This window comes from Ranitomeya imitator, chromosome 6, assembly GCF_032444005.1.
Source record: "Ranitomeya imitator isolate aRanImi1 chromosome 6, aRanImi1.pri, whole genome shotgun sequence".
NCBI lineage: Eukaryota > Metazoa > Chordata > Amphibia > Anura > Dendrobatidae > Ranitomeya > Ranitomeya imitator.
In genome coordinates, this window is record NC_091287.1 from 366,369,558 (window position 1) to 366,392,837 (window position 23,280).

Consider the following 23,280-nt stretch of genomic DNA (forward strand, 5'->3'; position numbering starts at 1 on the left):
GGAAGACTGAATCTGCAATAGGCAAGCAGCTTGGTGTGATTAAATCAACTGGGGGAGCAAAAATAAAAAATCGAAGACATACAAAACCACTGATAATCTCCCTCGATCTGGGGCTCCATGCAAGATCTCACTCTGTGGGGTCAAAATGATCACAAGAATGGTGAGCAAAAATCCCAGAACCACACGGGGAGACCTAGTGAATTACCTACATGGAGCTGGGACTACCGTAACAAAGGCTACTATCAGTAACACACTACTCCGCCAGGAACTCAGATCCTGCAGTGCCAGACGTGTCCCCCTGCTTAAGCCAGTACATGTCTGGGCCAGTCTGAAGTTTGTTAGAGAGCATTTGAATTGTCCAGAAGAGTATTGGGAGAATGTCATATGGTCTTATGAAACCAAAGTAGAACTGTTTGGTAGAAACAAAACTCATCGTGTTTGGATGAGACAGAATGCTGTGTTGCATCCAAAGAACACCATACTTACTGTGAAGCATGGGGGTGGTAACATCATGCTTTGGGGCTGTTTCTCTGCAAATGGACCAAAATGACTGATTTGTGTACATGAAAGAATGAATGGGGCCATATATTGTGAGATTTTGAGTGCAAACCTCCTTCCATCAGCAAGGGCATTGAAGATGAAACATGGATGGGTCTTTCAGCATGATAATGATCTCAAGCACACTGACAGGGCAATGAAGGTGTGACCTAGCCAGTCTCCAGATCTCAACCCCATAGAAAACCTTTTGAGGGAGTTGAAAGTCTGTGTTGCCCAGCGACAGGCCCAAACATCACTGCTCTAGAGGAGATCTGCATGGAGGAATGGGCCAACATACCACCAACAGTGTCTGCCAACCTTGTGAAGACTTAAAGAAAACGTTTGACCTCTATCATTGCCAACAAAGGATATATAACAAAATATTGAGATTAACTTTTGTTATTGACCAAATACTTATTTTCCTGCATAATTTACAAAATAAATACTGTCAAATCAGACAAGGTGATTTTCTAGATTTTTTTTTCTCATTTTGACTCTCATAGCTGTGGTCTCCCTTTGATGTCAATTACAGGCCTCTCTCATCTTTTTAAGTGGGAGAACTTGCTTAATTGGTGGCTGACTAAATACTTTTTCCCCACTGTAAATCCTGCTTCTCTCAGATGGGGTAGCAAAAATCTGGTGACCTATTCCCTATTCTAAAAGATCAAGTAACGTGTATTGCCCGTGAGTAGAAGACGATAGATTATCTGACAGAAATAAACAACTATTCACTTACCTTCCTGATTCAAAGGTAAACCATGTTGAGTCCCTTCCATATCTTCTTAAAGAGCTTAGAGGCCACATAACCAATTTCACTTTTGCATTGTGTACATCCCATAGGTAGATGTTTTCATGAGTGATCTGCATTGTACATTCCCCATAGATGTCTAAATTTGGTGTTGGCATAAGATACACATTGAATCTCTCTAGGTAAATATGAAGAGAAAAAAGGAGAAAGTAATTAATTTCAGTATTATAATATGATATTAAAAAAATTAAACGATGATATCTATGTAGTTATATAAAAAGCCCAATACAGTTCGTTTATTTCAAATAAAAAGTTATATCCACTCAAAAATGTTCAGCTAGCAATAGACACAAATTGATGTAGAGGACAATTGAGGCATTTTGGACTCCAAGGAAACAACGCAAGCACACAGCTCCTTTACAAATCCCAAAATTTTGTATTGCCATTACGCACTTAGCATCTTACATATGATTATAAATGTACATACTAAAATAGAAAACAATTCTCAAAATTTCATGCTGTTATTAACCCCTTCATGACCCAGCCTATTTTGACCTTAAAGACCTTGCCGTTTTTTGCAATTCTGACCAGTGTCCCTTTATGAGGTAATAACTCAGGAACGCTTCAACGGATCCTAGCGGTTCTGAGATTGTTTTTTCGTGACATATTGGGCTTCATGTTAGTGGTAAATTTAGGTCAATAAATTCTGCGTTTATTTGTGATAAAAACGGAAATTTGGCGAAAATTTTGAAAATTTCGCAATTTTCACATTTTGAATTTTTATTCTGTTAAACCAGAGAGATATGTGACACAAAATAGTTAATAAATAACATTTCCCACATGTTTACTTTACATCAGCACAATTTTGGAAACAAAATTTTTTTTTGTTAGGAAGTTATAAGGGTTAAAATTTGACCAGCGATTTGTCATTTTTACAACGAAATTTACAAAACCATTTTTTTTAGGGACCACCTCACATTTGAAGTCAGTTTGAGGGGTCTATATGGCTGAAAATACCAAAAAGTGACACCATTCTAAAAACTGCACCCCTCAAGGTACTCAAAACCACATTCAAGAAGTTTATTAACCCTTCAGGTGCTTCACAGCAGCAGAAGCAACATGGAAGGAAAAAATTAACATTTAACTTTTTAGTCACAAAAATTATTTTTAGCAACAATTTTTTTATTTTCCCAATGGTAAAAGGAGAAACTGAACCACGAAAGTTGTTGTCCAATTTGTCCTGAGTACGCTGATACCTCATATGTGGGGGTAAACCACTGTTTGGGCGCACGGCAGGGCTTGGAAGGGAAGGAGCGCCATTTGACTTTTTGAATCAAAAATTGGCTCCACTCTTTAGCGGACACCATGTCACGTTTGGAGAGCCCCCGTGTGCCTAAAAATTGGAGCTCCTCCACAAGTGACCCCATTTTGGAAACTAGACGCCCCAAGGAACTTATCTAGATGCATAGTGAGCACTTTGAACCCCCAGGTGCTTCACAAATTGATCCGTAAAAATGAAAAAGTACTTTTTTTTCACAAAAAAATTCTTTTAGCCTCAATTTTTTCATTTTCACATGGGCAACAGGATAAAATGGATCCTAAAATATGTTGGGCAATTTCTCCTGAGTACACCAATACCTCACATGTGGGGGTAAACCACTGTTTGGGCACATGGTAAAGCTCGGAAGGGAAGGAGCGCCATTTGACTTTTTGAATGAAAAATTATTTCCATCGTTAGCGGACACCATGTCGCGTTTGGATAGCTCCTGTGTGCCTAAACATTGGCGCTCCCCCACAAGTGACCCCATTTTGGAAACTAGACCCCCAAAGGAACTTATTTAGATGCCTAGTGAGCACTTTAAACCCTCAGGTGCTTCACAAATTGATCTGTAAAAATGAAAAAGTACTTTTTTTTCACAAAAAAATTCTTTTCGCCTCAATTTTTTCATTTTCACATGGGCAGTAGGATAAAATGGATCATAAAATTTGTTGGGCAATATCTCCCGAGTACGTCGATACCTCACATGTGGGGGTAAACCACTGTTTGGGCACTCGGCAGGGCTCGGAAGGGAAGGCGCGCCATTTGACTTTTTGAATGGAAAATTAGCTCCAATTGTTAGCGGACACCATGTCGCGTTTGGAGAGCCCCTGTGTGCCTAAACATTGGAGCTCCCCCACAAGTGACCCCATTTTGGAAACTAGACCCCCCCAAGGAACTTATCTAGATGCATATTGAGCACTTTAAACCCCCAGGTGCTTCACAGAAGTTTATAACGCAGAGCCATGAAAATAAAAAATAATTTTTCTTTCCTCAAAAATGATTTTTTAGCCTGGAATTTCCTATTTTGCCAAGGATAATAGGAGAAATTGGACCCCAAATATTGTTGTCCAGTTTGTCCTGAGTACGCTGATACCCCATATGTGGGGGTAAACCACTGTTTGGGCGCACGGCAGGGCTCGGAAGGGATGGCACGCCATTTGTCTTTTTAAATGGAAAATTAGCTCCAATCATTAGCGGACACCATGTCACGTTTGGAGAGCCCCTGTGTGCCTAAACATTGGAGATCCCCCAGAAATGACACCATTTTGGAAACTAGACCCCCAAAGGAACTAATCTAGATGTGTGGTGAGGACTTTGAACCCCCAAGTGCTTCACAGAAGTTTATAACCCAGAGCCATGAAAATAAAAAAAAAAAATTATTTTCTCAAAAATGATCTTTTAGCCTGCAATTTTTTATTTTCCCAAGGGTAACAGGAGAAATTTGACCCCAAAAGTTGTTGTCCAGTTTCTCCTGAGTACGCTGATACCCCATATGTGGGGGTAAATCACTGTTTGGGCACATGCCGGGGCTCGGAAGTGAAGTAGTGACGTTTTGAAATGCAGACTTTGATGGAATGCTCTGTGGGCGTCACGTTGCGTTTGCAGAGCCCCTGATGTGGCTTAACAGTAGAAACCCCCCACAAGTGACCCCATTTTGGAAACTAGACCCCCAAAGGAACTTATCTAGATGTGTGGTGAGCACTTTGAACCCCCAAGTGCTTCATAGAAGTTTATAATGCAGAGCCGTGAAAATAATAAATACGTTTTCTTTCCTCAAAAATAATTATTTAGCCCAGAATTTTTTATTTTCCCAAGGGTTACAGGAGAAATTGGACCCCAAAAGTTGTTGTCCAGTTTCTCCTGAGTACGCTGATACCCCATATGTGGGGGTAAACCACTGTTTGGGCACACGTCGGGGCTCAGAAGGGAAGTAGTGACTTTTGAAATGCAGACTTTGATGGAATGGTCTGCGGGTGTCACGTTGCGTTTGTAGAGCCCCTGGTGTGCCTAAACAGTAGAAGCCCCCACAAGTGACCCCATTTTAGAAACTAGACCCCCCAAGGAACTTATCTAGATATGTGGCGAGCACTTTGAATCCCCAAGTGCTTCACAGACGTTTACAACGCAGAGCCGTGAAAATAAAAAATCATTTTTCTTTCCTCAAAAATTATGTTTTAGCAAGCATTTTTTTAGATTCACAAGGGTAACAGGAGAAATTGGACCCCAGTAATTGTTGCGCAGTTTGTCCTGAGTATGCTGGTACCCCATATGTGGGGGTAAACCACTGTTTGGGCACACGTCGGGGCTCGGAATTGAGGGAGCACCATCTGACTTTTTGAATACGAGATTGGCTGGAATCAATGGTGGCGCCATGTTGCGTTTGGAGACCCCTGATGTGCCTAAACAGTGGAAATCCCTCAATTCTAACTCCAACACTAACCCCCCCACACCCCTAACCCTAATCCCAACTGTAGCCATAACCCTAATCACAACCCTAACCACAACCCTAATTCCAACCCAACCCTAACCCTAAGGCTATGTGCCCACGTTGCGGATTCGTGTGAGATATTTCCGCACCATTTTTGAAAAATCCGCGGGTAAAAGGCACTGCGTTTTACCTGCGGATTTTCCGCGGATTTCCAGTGTTTTTTGTGCGGATTTCACCTGCGGATTCCTATTGAGGAACAGGTGTAAAACGCTGCGGAATCCGCACAAAGAATTGACATGCTGCGGAAAATACAACGCAGCGTTTCCGCGCGGTATTTTCCGCACCATGGGCACAGCGGATTTGGTTTTTCATATGTTTACATGGTACTGTAAACCTGATGGAACACTGCTGCGAATCCGCAGCGGCCAATCCGCAGCCAAATCCGCACAGTGTGCACATAGCCTAATTCTAAAGGTATGTGCACACGCTGCGGAAAACGCTGAGGATCCGCAGCAATTTCCCATGAGTTTACAGTTCAATGTAAACCTACGGGAAACAAAAATCGCTGTACACATGCTGCGGAAAAACTGCACGGAAACGCAGCGGTTTACATTCCGCAGCATGTCACTTCTTTGTGCAGATTCCGCAGCGGTTTTACAACTGCTCCAATAGAAAATCGCAGTTGTAAAACCGCAGTGAAATGCACAGAAAAAAACGCGGTAAATCCGCCATAAATCCGCAGCGGTTTAGCACTGCGGATTTATCAAATCCGCAGCGGAAAAATCCGCAGAGGACCAGAATACGTGTGCACATACCGAAACCCTAACCCTAGCCCTAACCCTAACCCTAGCCCTAACCCTACCCCTAACCCTAACACTACCCCTAACCCTAACCCTAACCCTATTCTAACATTAGTGGAAAAAAAAAAATTTCTTTATTTTTTTATTGTCCCTACCTATGGGGGTGACAAAGGGGGGGGGGGGTCATTTATTATTTTTTTATTTTGATCACTGAGATATAATCTATCTCAGTGATCAAAATGCACTTTGGAACGAATCTGCCGGCCGGCAGATTCGGCGGGCGCACTGCGCATACGCCCTCCATTTTGGAAGATGGCGGCGCCCAGGGAGAAGACGGACGGGACCCCGGCTGGATCGGTAAGTATGATGGGGTGGGGGGGGACCACGGGGGGGGATCGGAGCACGGGGGGGGAATCGGAGCGCGGGAGGGGTGGAACGGAGCACGGGGGCGTGGAACGGAGCACGGGGGGGCTGGAATGGAGCACGGGGGTGGTGGAACGGAGCACGGGGGGGGGTGGATCGGAGTGCAGGGGGGGGTGATTGGAGCACGGGGGGGTGATTGGAGCACGGGGGGAGCGGACAAGAGCACGGGGGGGAGCAGAGCACTGGATGGAGCGGAGCACTGGATGGAGGGGGAGCCGGAGCAGTGTACCGGCCAGATCGGGGGGCTGGGGGGGGCGATCGGTGGGGTGGGGTGGGGGCACATTAGTATTTCCAGCCATGGCCGATGATATTTCAGCATCAGCCATGGCTGGATTGTAATATTTCACCAGTTATAATAGGTGAAATATTACAAATCGCTCTGATTGGCAGTTTCACTTTCAACAGCCAATCAGAGCGATCGTAGCCACGAGGGGGTGAAGCCACCCCCCCTGGGCTAAACTACCACTCCCCCTGTCCCTGCAGATCGGGTGAAATGGGAGTTAACCCTTTCACCCGATCTGCAGGGACGCGATCTTTCCATGACGCCACATAGGCGTCATGGGTCGGATTGGCACCGACTTTCATGACACCTACGTGGCGTCATGGGTCAGGAAGGGGTTAATGGTCTTTAGCCAAGTTATGAATAGTTATTATGAATGTGGAAATGTGTGATATTTGAAGAAAAATTGTCTTGTGACAGCAAACAATTTAATACAGGAAGTAAGATCATATTAAAAGTAAGCTATGAGACTAAATAATTCATTTTGCAGTGATACAATGAGCTCCAATTTGGAAGCTTTTTCACCTAATTTTTTAGGTGAGCAGCGCCTGTTGGCCATAAAAAACTACATCTAGTACAGTTATAGAATAACTAGATGGTGGCCTGATTCTAACGCATCGGGTATTCTAGAATATGTTTGTATGTATATAGCAGCCACATAGTATATAGCACAGGCCATGTAGTATATAGGAGACATGTAATATATAGCAGACAAATACGACGTGGCCTGTGGTATATACCATGTGGCTGCCATATACATATTGTAGAATACCCGATGCATTAATATAGGCCACGCAGTAAATAACACAGCCCACGTAGTATATAACACAGCCCACACAGTATATAGCAGCCACGCAGTATATAGCAGCCACGCAGCATATAACACTGGCCACGTAATATATAACACAGCCCAAGTAATATATACAACAGCCCACATAGTATCTAACAGTGGCCACGTAGTATATAGCATGCAGTATAGAACACAGCCACGTAGTTAACAGCACAGCCCACATAGTATCTAACAGTGGCCACGTAGTATATAGCACGCAGTATAGAACACATCCACGTAGTATATAATACTGCCCATGTAGTATATAGCTGCCATGTAGTATATAACGCAGCCCACGCAGTATATAACACTGGCCACGTAATATATAGCACAGCCCATGCAGTATAGAACACAGCCCACATAGTATCTAACACTGGTCAGGTAGAATATAGCAGCCATGCTGTATCTAATACAGTCCATGTAGTATTTAGCAGTGTGGGCACCATATCCCTGTTAAAAAAAAATAATTTAAATAATAAATAGTTATATACTCACCCGGCAGGATCCAGCGTAGATCTAGCGAACCTCTGGCGTGCGGTTGCCGCCATCTTGCGTTCCCAGGATGCATTGCGAAATTACCCAGATCACCTAGTGGTCTTTTTATTTTGATCACTGAGATATAATCTATCTCAGTGATCAAAATGCACTTTGGAACGAATCTGCCGGCCGGCAGATTCGGCGGGCGCACTGCGCATACGCCCTCCATTTTGGAAGATGGCGGCGCCCAGGGAGAAGACGGACGGGACCCCGGCTGGATCGGTAAGTATGATGGGGTGGGGGGGGACCACGGGGGGGGATCGGAGCACGGGGGGGGGGAATCGGAGCGCGGGAGGGGTGGAACGGAGCACGGGGGCGTGGAACGGAGCACGGGGGGGCTGGAATGGAGCACGGGGGTGGTGGAACGGAGCACGGGGGGGTGGATCGGAGTGCAGGGGGGGTGATTGGAGCACGGGGGGGTGATTGGAGCACGGGGGGAGCGGACAAGAGCACGGGGGGGAGCAGAGCACTGGATGGAGCGGAGCACTGGATGGAGGGGGAGCCGGAGCAGTGTACCGGCCAGATCGGGGGGCTGGGGGGGCGATCGGTGGGGTGGGGTGGGGGCACATTAGTATTTCCAGCCATGGCCGATGATATTTCAGCATCGGCCATGGCTGGATTGTAATATTTCACCAGTTATAATAGGTGAAATATTACAAATCGCTCTGATTGGCAGTTTCACTTTCAACAGCCAATCAGAGCGATCGTAGCCACGAGGGGGTGAAGCCACCCCCCCTGGGCTAAACTACCACTCCCCCTGTCCCTGCAGATCGGGTGAAATGGGAGTTAACCCTTTCACCCGATCTGCAGGGACGCGATCTTTCCATGACGCCACATAGGCGTCATGGGTCGGATTGGCACCGACTTTCATGACACCTACGTGGCGTCATGGGTCGGGAAGGGGTTAATGGTCTTTAGCCAAGTTATGAATAGTTATTATGAATGTGGAAATGTGTGATATTTGAAGAAAAATTGTCTTGTGACAGCAAACAATTTAATACAGGAAGTAAGATCATATTAAAAGTAAGCTATGAGACTAAATAATTCATTTTGCAGTGATACAATGAGCTCCAATTTGGAAGCTTTTTCACCTAATTTTTTAGGTGAGCAGCGCCTGTTGGCCATAAAAAAACTACATCTAGTACAGTTATAGAATAACTAGATGGTGGCCTGATTCTAACGCATCGGGTATTCTAGAATATGTTTGTATGTATATAGCAGCCACATAGTATATAGCACAGGCCATGTAGTATATAGGAGACATGTAATATATAGCAGACAAATACGACGTGGCCTGTGGTATATACCATGTGGCTGCCATATACATATTGTAGAATACCCGATGCATTAATATAGGCCACGCAGTAAATAACACAGCCCACGTAGTATATAACACAGCCCACACAGTATATAGCAGCCACGCAGTATATAGCAGCCACGCAGCATATAACACTGGCCACGTAATATATAACACAGCCCAAGTAATATATACAACAGCCCACATAGTATCTAACAGTGGCCACGTAGTATATAGCATGCAGTATAGAACACAGCCACGTAGTTAACAGCACAGCCCACATAGTATCTAACAGTGGCCACGTAATATATAGCACGCAGTATAGAACACATCCACGTAGTATATAATACTGCCCATGTAGTATATAGCTGCCATGTAGTATATAACGCAGCCCACGCAGTATATAACACTGGCCACGTAATATATAGCACAGCCCATGCAGTATAGAACACAGCCCACATAGTATCTAACACTGGTCAGGTAGAATATAGCAGCCATGCTGTATCTAATACAGTCCATGTAGTATTTAGCAGTGTGGGCACCATATCCCTGTTAAAAAAAAATAATTTAAATAATAAATAGTTATATACTCACCCGGCAGGATCCAGCGTAGATCTAGCGAACCTCTGGCGTGCGGTTGCCGCCATCTTGCGTTCCCAGGATGCATTGCGAAATTACCCAGATCACCTAGCGGTCTTTTTATTTTGATCACTGAGATATAATCTCTCAGTGATCAAAATGCACTTTGGAACGAATCTGCCGGCCGGCAGATTCGGCGGGCGCACTGCGCATACGCCCTCCATTTTGGAAGATGGCGGCGCCCAGGGAGAAGACGGACGGGACCCCGGCTGGATCGGTAAGTATGATGGGGTGGGGGGGGACCACGGGGGGGGATCGGAGCACGGGGGGGGGAATCGGAGCGCGGGAGGGGTGGAACGGAGCACGGGGGCGTGGAACGGAGCACGGGGGGGCTGGAATGGAGCACGGGGGTGGTGGAACGGAGCACGGGGGGTGGATCGGAGTGCAGGGGGGGTGATTGGAGCACGGGGGGGTGATTGGAGCACGGGGGGAGCGGACAAGAGCACGGGGGGGAGCAGAGCACTGGATGGAGCGGAGCACTGGATGGAGGGGGAGCCGGAGCAGTGTACCGGCCAGATCGGGGGGCTGGGGGGGCGATCGGTGGGGTGGGGGCACATTAGTATTTCCAGCCATGGCCGATGATATTTCAGCATCGGCCATGGCTGGATTGTAATATTTCACCAGTTATAATAGGTGAAATATTACAAATCGCTCTGATTGGCAGTTTCACTTTCAACAGCCAATCAGAGCGATCGTAGCCACGAGGGGGTGAAGCCACCCCCCCTGGGCTAAACTACCACTCCCCCTGTCCCTGCAGATCGGGTGAAATGGGAGTTAACCCTTTCACCCGATCTGCAGGGACGCGATCTTTCCATGACGCCACATAGGCGTCATGGGTCGGATTGGCACCGACTTTCATGACACCTACGTGGCGTCATGGGTCGGGAAGGGGTTAATGGTCTTTAGCCAAGTTATGAATAGTTATTATGAATGTGGAAATGTGTGATATTTGAAGAAAAATTGTCTTGTGACAGCAAACAATTTAATACAGGAAGTAAGATCATATTAAAAGTAAGCTATGAGACTAAATAATTCATTTTGCAGTGATACAATGAGCTCCAATTTGGAAGCTTTTTCACCTAATTTTTTAGGTGAGCAGCGCCTGTTGGCCATAAAAAACTACATCTAGTACAGTTATAGAATAACTAGATGGTGGCCTGATTCTAACGCATCGGGTATTCTAGAATATGTTTGTATGTATATAGCAGCCACATAGTATATAGCACAGGCCATGTAGTATATAGGAGACATGTAATATATAGCAGACAAATACGACGTGGCCTGTGGTATATACCATGTGGCTGCCATATACATATTGTAGAATACCCGATGCATTAATATAGGCCACGCAGTAAATAACACAGCCCACGTAGTATATAACACAGCCCACACAGTATATAGCAGCCACGCAGTATATAGCAGCCACGCAGCATATAACACTGGCCACGTAATATATAACACAGCCCAAGTAATATATACAACAGCCCACATAGTATCTAACAGTGGCCACGTAGTATATAGCATGCAGTATAGAACACAGCCACGTAGTTAACAGCACAGCCCACATAGTATCTAACAGTGGCCACGTAGTATATAGCACGCAGTATAGAACACATCCACGTAGTATATAATACTGCCCATGTAGTATATAGCTGCCATGTAGTATATAACGCAGCCCACGCAGTATATAACACTGGCCACGTAATATATAGCACAGCCCATGCAGTATAGAACACAGCCCACATAGTATCTAACACTGGTCAGGTAGAATATAGCAGCCATGCTGTATCTAATACAGTCCATGTAGTATTTAGCAGTGTGGGCACCATATCCCTGTTAAAAAAAAATAATTTAAATAATAAATAGTTATATACTCACCCGGCAGGATCCAGCATAGATCTAGCGAACCTCTGGCGTGCGGTTGCCGCCATCTTGCGTTCCCAGGATGCATTGCGAAATTACCCAGATCACCTAGCGGTCTTTTTATTTTGATCACTGAGATATAATCTATCTCAGTGATCAAAATGCACTTTGGAACGAATCTGCCGGCCGGCAGATTCGGCGGGCGCACTGCGCATACGCCCTCCATTTTGGAAGATGGTGGCGCCCAGGGAGAAGACGGACGGGACCCCGGCTGGATCGGTAAGTATGATGGGGTGGGGGGGGACCACGGGGGGGATCGGAGCACGGGGGGGGGGAATCGGAGCGCGGGAGGGGTGGAACGGAGCACGGGGGCGTGGAACGGAGCACGGGGGGGCTGGAATGGAGCACGGGGGTGGTGGAACGGAGCACGGGGGGGGGTGGATCGGAGTGCAGGGGGGGTGATTGGAGCACGGGGGGGTGATTGGAGCACGGGGGGAGCGGACAAGAGCACGGGGGGGAGCAGAGCACTGGATGGAGCGGAGCACTGGATGGAGGGGGAGCCGGAGCAGTGTACCGGCCAGATCGGGGGGCTGGGGGGGCGATCGGTGGGGTGGGGTGGGGGCACATTAGTATTTCCAGCCATGGCCGATGATATTTCAGCATCGGCCATGGCTGGATTGTAATATTTCACCAGTTATAATAGGTGAAATATTACAAATCGCTCTGATTGGCAGTTTCACTTTCAACAGCCAATCAGAGCGATCGTAGCCACGAGGGGGTGAAGCCACCCCCCCTGGGCTAAACTACCACTCCCCCTGTCCCTGCAGATCGGGTGAAATGGGAGTTAACCCTTTCACCCGATCTGCAGGGACGCGATCTTTCCATGACGCCACATAGGCGTCATGGGTCGGATTGGCACCGACTTTCATGACACCTACGTGGCGTCATGGGTCGGGAAGGGGTTAATGGTCTTTAGCCAAGTTATGAATAGTTATTATGAATGTGGAAATGTGTGATATTTGAAGAAAAATTGTCTTGTGACAGCAAACAATTTAATACAGGAAGTAAGATCATATTAAAAGTAAGCTATGAGACTAAATAATTCATTTTGCAGTGATACAATGAGCTCCAATTTGGAAGCTTTTTCACCTAATTTTTTAGGTGAGCAGCGCCTGTTGGCCATAAAAAACTACATCTAGTACAGTTATAGAATAACTAGATGGTGGCCTGATTCTAACGCATCGGGTATTCTAGAATATGTTTGTATGTATATAGCAGCCACATAGTATATAGCACAGGCCATGTAGTATATAGGAGACATGTAATATATAGCAGACAAATACGACGTGGCCTGTGGTATATACCATGTGGCTGCCATATACATATTGTAGAATACCCGATGCATTAATATAGGCCACGCAGTAAATAACACAGCCCACGTAGTATATAACACAGCCCACACAGTATATAGCAGCCACGCAGTATATAGCAGCCACGCAGCATATAACACTGGCCACGTAATATATAACACAGCCCAAGTAATATATACAACAGCCCACATAGTATCTAACAGTGGCCACGTAGTATATAGCACGCAGTATAGAACACATCCACGTAGTATATAATACTGCCCATGTAGTATATAGCTGCCATGTAGTATATAACGCAGCCCACGCAGTATATAACACTGGCCACGTAATATATAGCACAGCCCATGCAGTATAGAACACAGCCCACATAGTATCTAACACTGGTCAGGTAGAATATAGCAGCCATGCTGTATCTAATACAGTCCATGTAGTATTTAGCAGTGTGGGCACCATATCCCTGTTAAAAAAAAATAATTTAAATAATAAATAGTTATATACTCACCCGGCAGGATCCAGCGTAGATCTTGCGGACCTCTGGCGTGCGGTTGCCGCCATCTTGCGTTCCCAGGATGCATTGCGAAATTACCCAGATCACCTAGCGGTCTCGCGAGACCGCTAAGTCTTCTGGGTAATTTCGCAATGCATCTCTGGGACCGGAAGCTGGCGGCAGGCGCGAGTGCATCGTCGGACTACCTAAGGTGAGAATAGCAGGTTTTTTTATTACTTTTAACATTAGATCTTTTTACTATTGATGCTGCTTAGGCAGCATCAATAGTAAAAACTTGGTCACACAGGGTTAATAGCGGCGGTAACGGAGTGAGTTACCCGCGGCATAATGCGATCCGTTACCGCTGGCATTAACCCTGTGTGAGCGGTGACCGGAGGGGAGTATGGAGCGGGCGCTGACTGCGGGGAGTATGGAGCAGGCATTGACTGCGGGGAGTATGGAGCGGGTGCCGGGCACTGACTGCAGGGGAGTAGGGAGGGACAAATCGGACTGTGGTCGTCGCTGATCGGTCGCGGCAGCCATGACAGGCAGCTGGCGAGACCGACTGGGATTTCCATCACAGACAGAGGCTGCAACCAATGAATATCCTGGACAGACAGACGGAAGTGACTCTTAGACAATTATATAGTAGATAGCGAATTGTTTCGTATTTTTTAGGCTAATATATTTTTACATTCTGATATTTTTATGGAAAATAGGATTCATTTATTTGTATCACATTGTAGAATAGTTGACTTTTTACAGTATTTAAAACTGTTGACATGCTAAATATGGTTTGGAAAAAATCACAGATAGACAAATTTGAGTTTAACTCCTTAACACTAGTGATGTGCGAATATACTCGTTACTTGAGATTTCTTGAGCATGCTCGGGGGTCCTCCGAGTATTTTTTAGTGCTCGGAGATTTCATTTTTTTTTACATCTGTTAGCCAGCATAAGTACCGTACATGTGGGGATTCCCTAGCAACTAGGCAACCCCCACATGTACTTATGCTGGCTAACAGATTAAATCATTCAGATGCGGCAAGAAAAACTTAATCTCCGAGCACTAAAAAATACTCGGAGGACCGCCGAGCATGCTCGAGAAATCTTGAGTAACGAGCATATTCGCTCATCACTACTTAACACCCGATAAGGTGCAGTGTCCGTCATTGCATACTTCCCCTGTTTACTGCGGGCTCCGGCGCTGAGCCCACACCTTTTATGGGACATGAAAGCTGATCTGATCAGCTGACATGTGCCCTTAACAGCCATGGGTGGAAACGCAATCCATCTGCAGCTGCCAATATGTTAAATGCCGCTGTCAATCTCTGATTGCGGCATTTAACATGCACGTACCAGAAGCAAGTCGCAAACGTGCCCATGGGTGCTTGTGTCATGTGACCGCGGGTCACCCATCGGTTGACATGTCAACCTGGGGACTGCAGGAGACCCCTGTGGTTGTAGTTGCTGGATAGCTATGAGTGCCACCTAGCTTCATGTTTAATTATGAGCAGCGACTATTTAAGTAGACACAGAAGTGGGATCATTGAGCTGCTTATGCTGTCATCGCCACCCACTATTTTTGTGGTGTCCTCAACATCTTGGAGAAAGATAAAACTGGCAGACATTCACGCCCACTCTTCAGTAGTTATGTGTGGAGGCTGACAAGATTTGTGTTGGACCTGGTACTGAACTAATGGCCTCAGATGCTAACAAAGCTATGCCATCATGTGCAGTGTGGAGTTCCAGCACGTGGTGATGTCACACACCAGTCAGTGAGTTGGCACTTGCATGTGCTGCTGCAGCACTGCCAGAGAGGAAGTAGCTGTAGAACATTTGCGAAAATGGGCACTGAAGTGGCATACCTTGACCAGAAACTCATAAATTTTTTTTAATCCAGAACACAGACTAATGAATGGGTGAGAAATTTAACTCAGGAAAATGTTTTAGGGTATGTGCACACGATGCAGATTTTGCTGCGGATCCGCAGCGTTTCCGCAGCTGCGGATCCGCAGCAGTTTCCCATGTGTTTACAGTTCAGTGTAAACCTATGGGAAACCAAAAATGCTTTGTTCAGGCTGTGGAAAAAAACGCGTGAAAATGCTGTGGTTTACATTCCGCAGCATGTCACTTTTTTCTGTGGATTCCGCAGCAGTTTTACAACTGCCCCTATGGAAAACCGCAATTGTAAAACCGCAGTGAAAACTGCAGAAAAACTGCAGTAAATCCACAGTAAATACATGATAAATCTGCAGCAAAAACACAGCGTTTTTGCCCTGCTGATTTATCAATTCTGATGCGGAAAAATCTGCAGAGGTCCATTATACGTGTGCACATAGCCTTAATGATTTTTTGAAGTGTTATATAACACATAAAAGTAGCATAAATCACATAATACACGATGGATCAAAATATATATAAAAAATGTACCTCCCCCCCAAACAAATGCAGCTATATCTCACAAAGACAGGGATCGTCGAACGGTGTGCTGCCTACCTGGCGCTCGAGTCCGACACATCGCTGATCGGGTGGACAGATTACTGGGAGGGGCTGCTGAGGACCCAGCGGTCATGGTGCACATTGGCACTAATGACAAAGTTAGAGGTAGGTGGAAGGTCCTTAAAGATGATTTCAGGGAATTAGGCTGCAAGCTGAAAGCAAGGACCTCCAACGTGGTATTTTCCGAAATACTGCCTGTACCACGTGCCATGCCAGAGAGGCAACGGGAGATTAGGGAGGTTAATAAGTGGCTCAAGAATTGGTGTAGGAAGGAGGGGTTTGGGTTGCTGCAGAACTGGGCCGACTTCTCAGTTGGCTACAGGCTCTACGCTAGGGACGGGCTGCACCTCAATGGGGAGGGTGCAGCTGTGTTGGGGGAGAAAATGGCTAGAAGGTTGGAGGAGTGTTTAAACTAGGGATTGGGGGAGGGTATTCAATTTATAGGAGGGGAAGATAGTGCAGACAGAGACCTGGGTACAAATAAGGAAGTTGGGGGTGGCGGTGGCATGGGGGGTTGGGTTAGAACAGTTAATAATTTAAGAAAGAATAGAGGTGCAGAGAGATACATAAAATGTATGTATACTAATGCCAGAAGCCTCGCCAACAAAATGGACGAATTAGAACTAATGTTGTTGGAGCATAATTATGACATGGTGGGGATATCTGAGACATGGCTGGATGAGAGCCATGACTGGGCTGTTAACTTGCAGGGCTACAGCCTGTTCAGAAATGACCGTACAGATAAGCGAGGGGGAGGGGTGTGTCTATATGTAAAATAGTCCTTAAAACCCACCCTGAGTGATAATATAGGTGAAATTAATGAAAATGTAGAATCCCTGTGGGTGGAGATAAGGGGAGGGGGAACAATAATAAATTACTGATAGAGGTTTGTTATAAATCTCCAAAAATAATGGAAGCAATGGAGAATATCCTCGTAAAGCAAATAGATGAAGCTGCGACTAAAGGAGAAGTCATTATTATGGGGGACTTCAACTACCCTGAAATAGATTGGGGAACAGAAACCTGCAGTTCCAGCAAAGGTAATCGGTTTTTGACAACTATGAGAGACAATTACCTTTCACAACTGGTTCAGGACTGTTACGCTCACGCCCTGACTGGTGGGCGTGAGCTCGGGGGTTTTGTGGCCCCACTGTGCCACAAACCAGACTACCCTGGAAGGGGCGTGACTATGACAGCTGCCTGGGTTTTCACTGGAGCCTCTGATGGTGAGGACAGGCTTGTGCAGCAGGCAGCTGCCAGGTGCTACTCCAGGGTGGTGTCTGGCTGTGGCTGCTGATCCCACTTGGGAGACAGGAACACCAGGATTGGTGCGGGCATTAGGCAGGACTGGCAGAAGAGCACGGCTGGAACACAGACGAGTAGGCTGGCACGGCTGAGACAGGGCTGGCAGAGACACGGCAGAGAACACAGGGCTGGCAGAGACACGGCAGGAAACAGGACTGGCTAGGACAGCAGGAACACAGGACTGGAAGGCAGGGCAGGAACAGCAGGACTGGCAGGAACACAGGATTGGGAGGCACGGCAGAGAACACAGGACTGGTTGATGTGGTATATGAAGGAACAGGTAAGGGCCTGTTCACACTGGACGTGCAGGTACAGATATGTAGTTTGGAACACAGGGCTGGCAGAGACATGGCAGAGAACACAGGGCTTGCTAGGACGGCAGGAGACACAGGACTGACTTAGGACGGCAGGAGACAGGACTGGCTAGGACGGCAGGAAACACAGGACTAGCTGATGAGATATTAGAATCAGGCTGCACTCAGATGACACCCGAGTGCAGTCCAATTGTGAGTGAGATGAAGGAACAGGTAGGGATATATAGTTTGGAGGAACAGGTAGGGACCTGTTCACACAGGAGAGGAGTGAAAGACTGCAGATAGAAATGGAAAAGCAGCAAGCGGTAGCGTAGCGACAAAAGCTGAGCAGAGCTACAAAGAATGTGGAGAGAAGCTGCAGCAAGAGATACTGCAGAAGCTAAGCAATGTGGAACCGCAAGGATTGCAGAGAGGAACTGCAGCAAGAGGTTTCTGCAGCAACGGGAGCGGAGCAGAGTAAGACGGAGCAGAACCGCAGAAGTGCGGAGCAGCGGTAAAGCCTCCAAGATGCAGAGCAGGCAGAGCCGCAAGAGTGCGGAGTGTAAGCAGACTGAGAACACAAGGAAAGACACAGCAGGGAAGGAAGCCACAGACAAGGAGACCGAGATAAGACTAAGTACTGACAAGGCAATGGAACAAAACACAAGGACAAAGACACAGGGACAAAGACACAGGGACCAGGATATTCTGCCTCCTGGAGGGCAGACAAAGATCAAGGCAAAAGCACAGAGAAAAGCCTCCAGAGAGGGAGTAACATAGAGCTAGACCTGGCAAACTCAGAAGCAAAACACTAACTGAGCAAACACATTGCACAGGCCCAGACCACAGGGTGGAGCTGCCCTATATACAGGAGGCCTCTTGGCAATTGGCCAGAAGCACCTTAGGGAGATGCACACAGTCTCAATAAGAATCCGGAGTGGCTGGCGCCACCCCCCTATGCACACGGCCAGGAAGTGTACACAGAGCAGGCCGCCATGAAGCACATGGCATGGAACCAGCAGCAGACAGATCTCACAGCATGGCACTGGGTGAGTGAGTAGATGTAGCAGGCAGGTGGGGAATGGAAGGCCATGCAGTGATGCCGACAGGGTTGTTACAAGGACCCAACAAGAAGGGGGGCACTGCTAGACCTAATATTAACCAACAGGCCAGACCGCATATCAAATATAAGGGTTGGGGGTCACTTGGGAAATAGCGATCACAAAATAATAAGTTTTCATGTGTCCTTTAAAAAGATGTGTAATAGAGGGGTTACAAGGACACTAAACTTCAGGAGGGCAAATTTACAATGGATGAGAGAGGATCTTGGTGCAATTAACTGGGACGATATCCTGAGACACAAAAATACACAAAGAAAATGGGAGACATTTATTAGCATCCTGGATAGGACCTGTGCACAGTATATACCATATGGGAATAAACATACTAGGAATAGGAGGAAGCCAATATGGCTAAATAGAGCTGTAAGGGGCGCAATAAGTGACAAAAAGAAAGCATTTAGAGAATTAAAGGAAGTAGGTAGTGATAAGGCATTAAATAAATACAGAAAATTAAATAAATTCTGTAAAAAGCAAATCAAGGCAGCAAAGATTGAGACAGAGAGACTCATTGCCAGAGAGAGTAAAAATAATCCTAAAATATTCTTTAACTACATAAATAGTAAGAAACTTAAAAATGATAGTGTTGGCCCCCTTAAAAATAGTCTGGGTGAAATGGTGGATGAGGATGAGGTAAAAGCCAATATGCTAAATGACTTTTTTTCATCAGTATTTACACAAGAAAATCCCATGGCAGACAAAATGACTAGTGATAAAAATTCCCAATTAAATGTCACCTGCTTAACCCAGCAGGAAGTGCGGCAGCGTCTAAAAATCACTAAAATTGACAAATCTCCGGGCCCGGATGGGATACACCCTCGAGTACTGCAGGAATTAAGTACAGTCATTGATAGACCATTATTTTTAATCTTTAAAGACTCCATAATAACAGGGTCTGTACCACAGGACTGGCGTATAGCAAATGTGGTGCCAATATTCAAAAAGGGGACAAAAACTGAACTTGGAAATTATTGGCCAGTAAGCTTAACCTCTACTGTGGGTAAAATCCTGGAGGGCATTCTAAGGGATGCTATACTGGAGTATCTGAAGAGGAATAACCTCATGACCCAGTATCAGCACGGGTTTACTAGGGACCGTTCATGTCAGACTAATTTGATCAGTTTCTATGAAGAGGTAAGTTCCGGATTGGACCAAGGGAACCCAGTGGATGTAGTGTATATGGACTTTTCAAAAGCTTTTGATACGGTGCCACATAAAAGGTTGATACATAAAATGAGAATAATGGGGATAGGGGAAAATATGTGCAAGTGGGTTGAGAGCTGGCTCAGGGATAGGAAACAAAGGGTGGTTATTAATGGAGCACACTCGGACTGGGTAGCTGTTAGCAGTGGGGTACCACAGGGGTCAGTATTGGGCCCTCTTCTTTTTAACATATTTATTAATGACCTTGTAGGGGGCATTCAGAGTAGAATTTCAATATTTGCAGATGACACTAAACTCTGCAGGGTAATCAATACAGAGGAGGACAATTTTATATTACAGGATGATTTATGTAAACTAGAAACTTGGGCTGATAAATGGCAAATGAGCTTTAATGGGGATAAATGTAAGGTCATGCACTTGGGTAGAAGTAATAAGATGTATAATTATGTGCTTAATTCTAAAACTCTGGGCAAAACCGTCAATGAAAAAGACCTGGGTGTATGGGTGGATGACAAACTCATATTCAGTGGCCAGTGTCAGGCAGCTGCTACAAAGGCAAATAAAATAATGGGATGCATTAAAAAAGGCACAGATGCTCATGAGGAGAATATAATTTTACCTCTATACAAGTCACTAGTTCGACCACACTTAGAATACTGTGCACAGTTCTGGTCTCCAGTGTATAAGAAAGACATAGCTGAACTGGAGCGGGTGCAGAGAAGAGCGACCAAGGTTATTAGAGGACTGGGGGGGTCTGCAATACCAAGATAGGTTATTACACTTGGGGCTATTTAGTTTGGAAAAACGAAGACTAAGGGGTGATCTTATTTTAATGTATAAATATATGAGGGGACAGTACAAAGACCTTTCTGATGATCTTTTTAATCATAGACCTGAAACCGGAACAAGGGGGCATCCTCTGCAATTGGAGGAAAGAAGGTTTAAGCATAATAACAGACGCGGATTCTTTACTGTAAGAGCAGTGAGACTATGGAACTCTCTGCCGTATGATGTTGTAATGAGTGATTCATTACTTAAATTTAAGAGGGGACTGGATACCTTTCTGGAAAAGTATAATGTTACAGGGTATATACACTAGAATCCTTGATAGGGCGTTGATCCAGGGAACTAGTCTGATTGCCGTATTTGGAGTCGGGAAGGAATTTTTTTCCCCAATGTGGAGCTTACTCTTTGCCACATGGTTTTTTTTTTGCCTTCCTCTGGATCAACATGTTAGGGCATGTTAGGTTAAGCTATGGGTTGAACTAGATGGACTTATAGTCTTCCTTCAACCTTAATAACTATGTAACTATGAAACTATATCTATTTGGCAAAAGACTGCACAGCACTAATCCCTGTCTACTGATTGTATTCGGCCACTCTCTCTGCTCCTGTGACTCTCTCTCCCTCCCTAGGCTAAATGCAGATTGTATGTAATACAAACGGAAAAACAAATTATTATCCCTTAAAAGCACTTCTAGTATGTTGGCTCAGCTTCAGCACCAGCTTCAACACTACAGGCCACTGATTTGTTATGCTGTGAACACCCAGGCCTAGACAAGCACTCTCTCCCTCCAATACGAAGAGTCATAGAGCTGTGCAATGACGTCAATGTGCTGAGCTGGGCAGCACCTGTTCTTTAATAACCCCTGATGATGTCACACGGCCAGCCAATCACAGTAATGTCACAACCAAGATGGCTACAGCATTACACTGATGTGCAAGCAATCCCCACATAATTATTGGCTGCGTAACAGGTGCCAAAAATGCGGGGCGAAGATTCAATTTTTACATAGAGCACCACCCAATACTCACTGAGAAACGAGTACATCTGAGCACCATGATACTCGAATGATAACCAAGTATCGCCGAGCACATTTGCTCATCCCTATTAATTATCTTCTTTTAGCATTTACAAATATCTGTTAAAAACTTTTCCTATTTTTAGATATTATCTCACGAGCAGGGTCGTCTTATTTTGTCTAATTTTGCTTTATTACTGTATTGTGAACATTGTTACCTATGACTGTTGTGTTTGAAACTGTTAAACTGTAAAGCGCTGCGGAATATGTTGGCGCTATATAAATAAAGATTATTATTATTAAAGATTATTATTATTATATTATAAGAAAATTGTATCACCATTTTTGATCTGAGTCATTGAAAAATAATAATTTTACTTAATTTTCTAGACAATTTTTATTTTATCCTAAGATTTCTCTGAAATGTTTCTAAACTTATAATTATTGGTTTGTGATTGTTGAATATAATGGTCATTTTTCATACAGTTTCTCCATACACATTGAAGCTGGCTAAAAGACCCGAATGGGTCAATTGGCCTTGTTCCCATGCCGAAAGATTATTTTTTTGGCCACAATTCTTACATGCGGATCACTTCTCGCCAGACATCTCCAAACAACAGATGGGTGTAGCTAGGTCCCTCTGGTTGCTTCCAGTTCTGAGCTAATGGCATTGCTGGACATCTTCTGATTTCTAAGTGAAGTAAGCATTATGCATCTTTTATTTGCTAAACTAATTGTCCTTGGCCAACCAATGCATCTATGGTCCTGAAAGTTATCAATTTCTTGGCTTTCACAGTACTTTTAAATTCAGACCTATACTTCAAAATGAAATCTTTTAGCATGGAAAAGGAAAACCTTATAACAAAAGTAATGTGGCTGCATAAATATGCACACCCTTAAAAAAATACTTTGCTGAAGTTCCCGTGGAATTTATGACAGCATTCACAGTATTTTTGAGTAGGAATTTATCAGCATGACACATCTAGAATTGGCAATCTTTTCCCATTGATCCTTGCAGTAGCACTCCAAATATGTCAGATTGTGAGGTCATGTCCTGTGGACAGCTTCAGGTCTTCCACAGATTTTCAATTAAATTCAGGTCTGGGCTCTGGCTTTGATCCTCTTCTGGCCTTGACCCATGCAGTACCCAGAGAGGAAAAGGTGCAGTAGTATTACACTTCAAACTGTGAGGTCCCCATAGAGGAAAATTGAGGCTCCCAAAATAGTGTGCTAGGCTGTGCAAAGAGTAGAGGGAGTAAGCAAAAAGATAGAGTGCTTTCATGGAAGAAGGATATGTCTATGTTCATATTTGTGGTAAAACCCTGAGGAATGAGTCATTTGACTCTGAAACGCGTAGAATAAAACCACCATCTTTTATATTAATATGTCTGGTCCTATATCTTATTCAGTTGCACGGATCATGCGCACAATTTTCCATTTCAATGATGTCTTTACTCATGTCACTTGCAGTTAAAAAAACATCCTTGAAAATAAATGCCTGCTATCTGCAGTATATAGTTCATATTTATTTAAACCT

At 45.1% G+C, this 23,280-nt stretch overlaps 1 protein-coding gene across 1 annotated transcript in view; it reads right to left on the reverse strand.

Annotated features, from left to right (window-relative positions):
- Positions 1–23,280, reverse strand: part of DOK6 (docking protein 6) — a 1,072,099-nt gene that overhangs the window by 309,599 nt on the left and 739,220 nt on the right. The window contains exon 5 of the mRNA XM_069730985.1: positions 1,274–1,463. Coding sequence (XP_069587086.1) covers positions 1,274–1,463 — 190 coding nt within the window. The remainder of the gene's footprint in view (positions 1–1,273; positions 1,464–23,280) is intronic.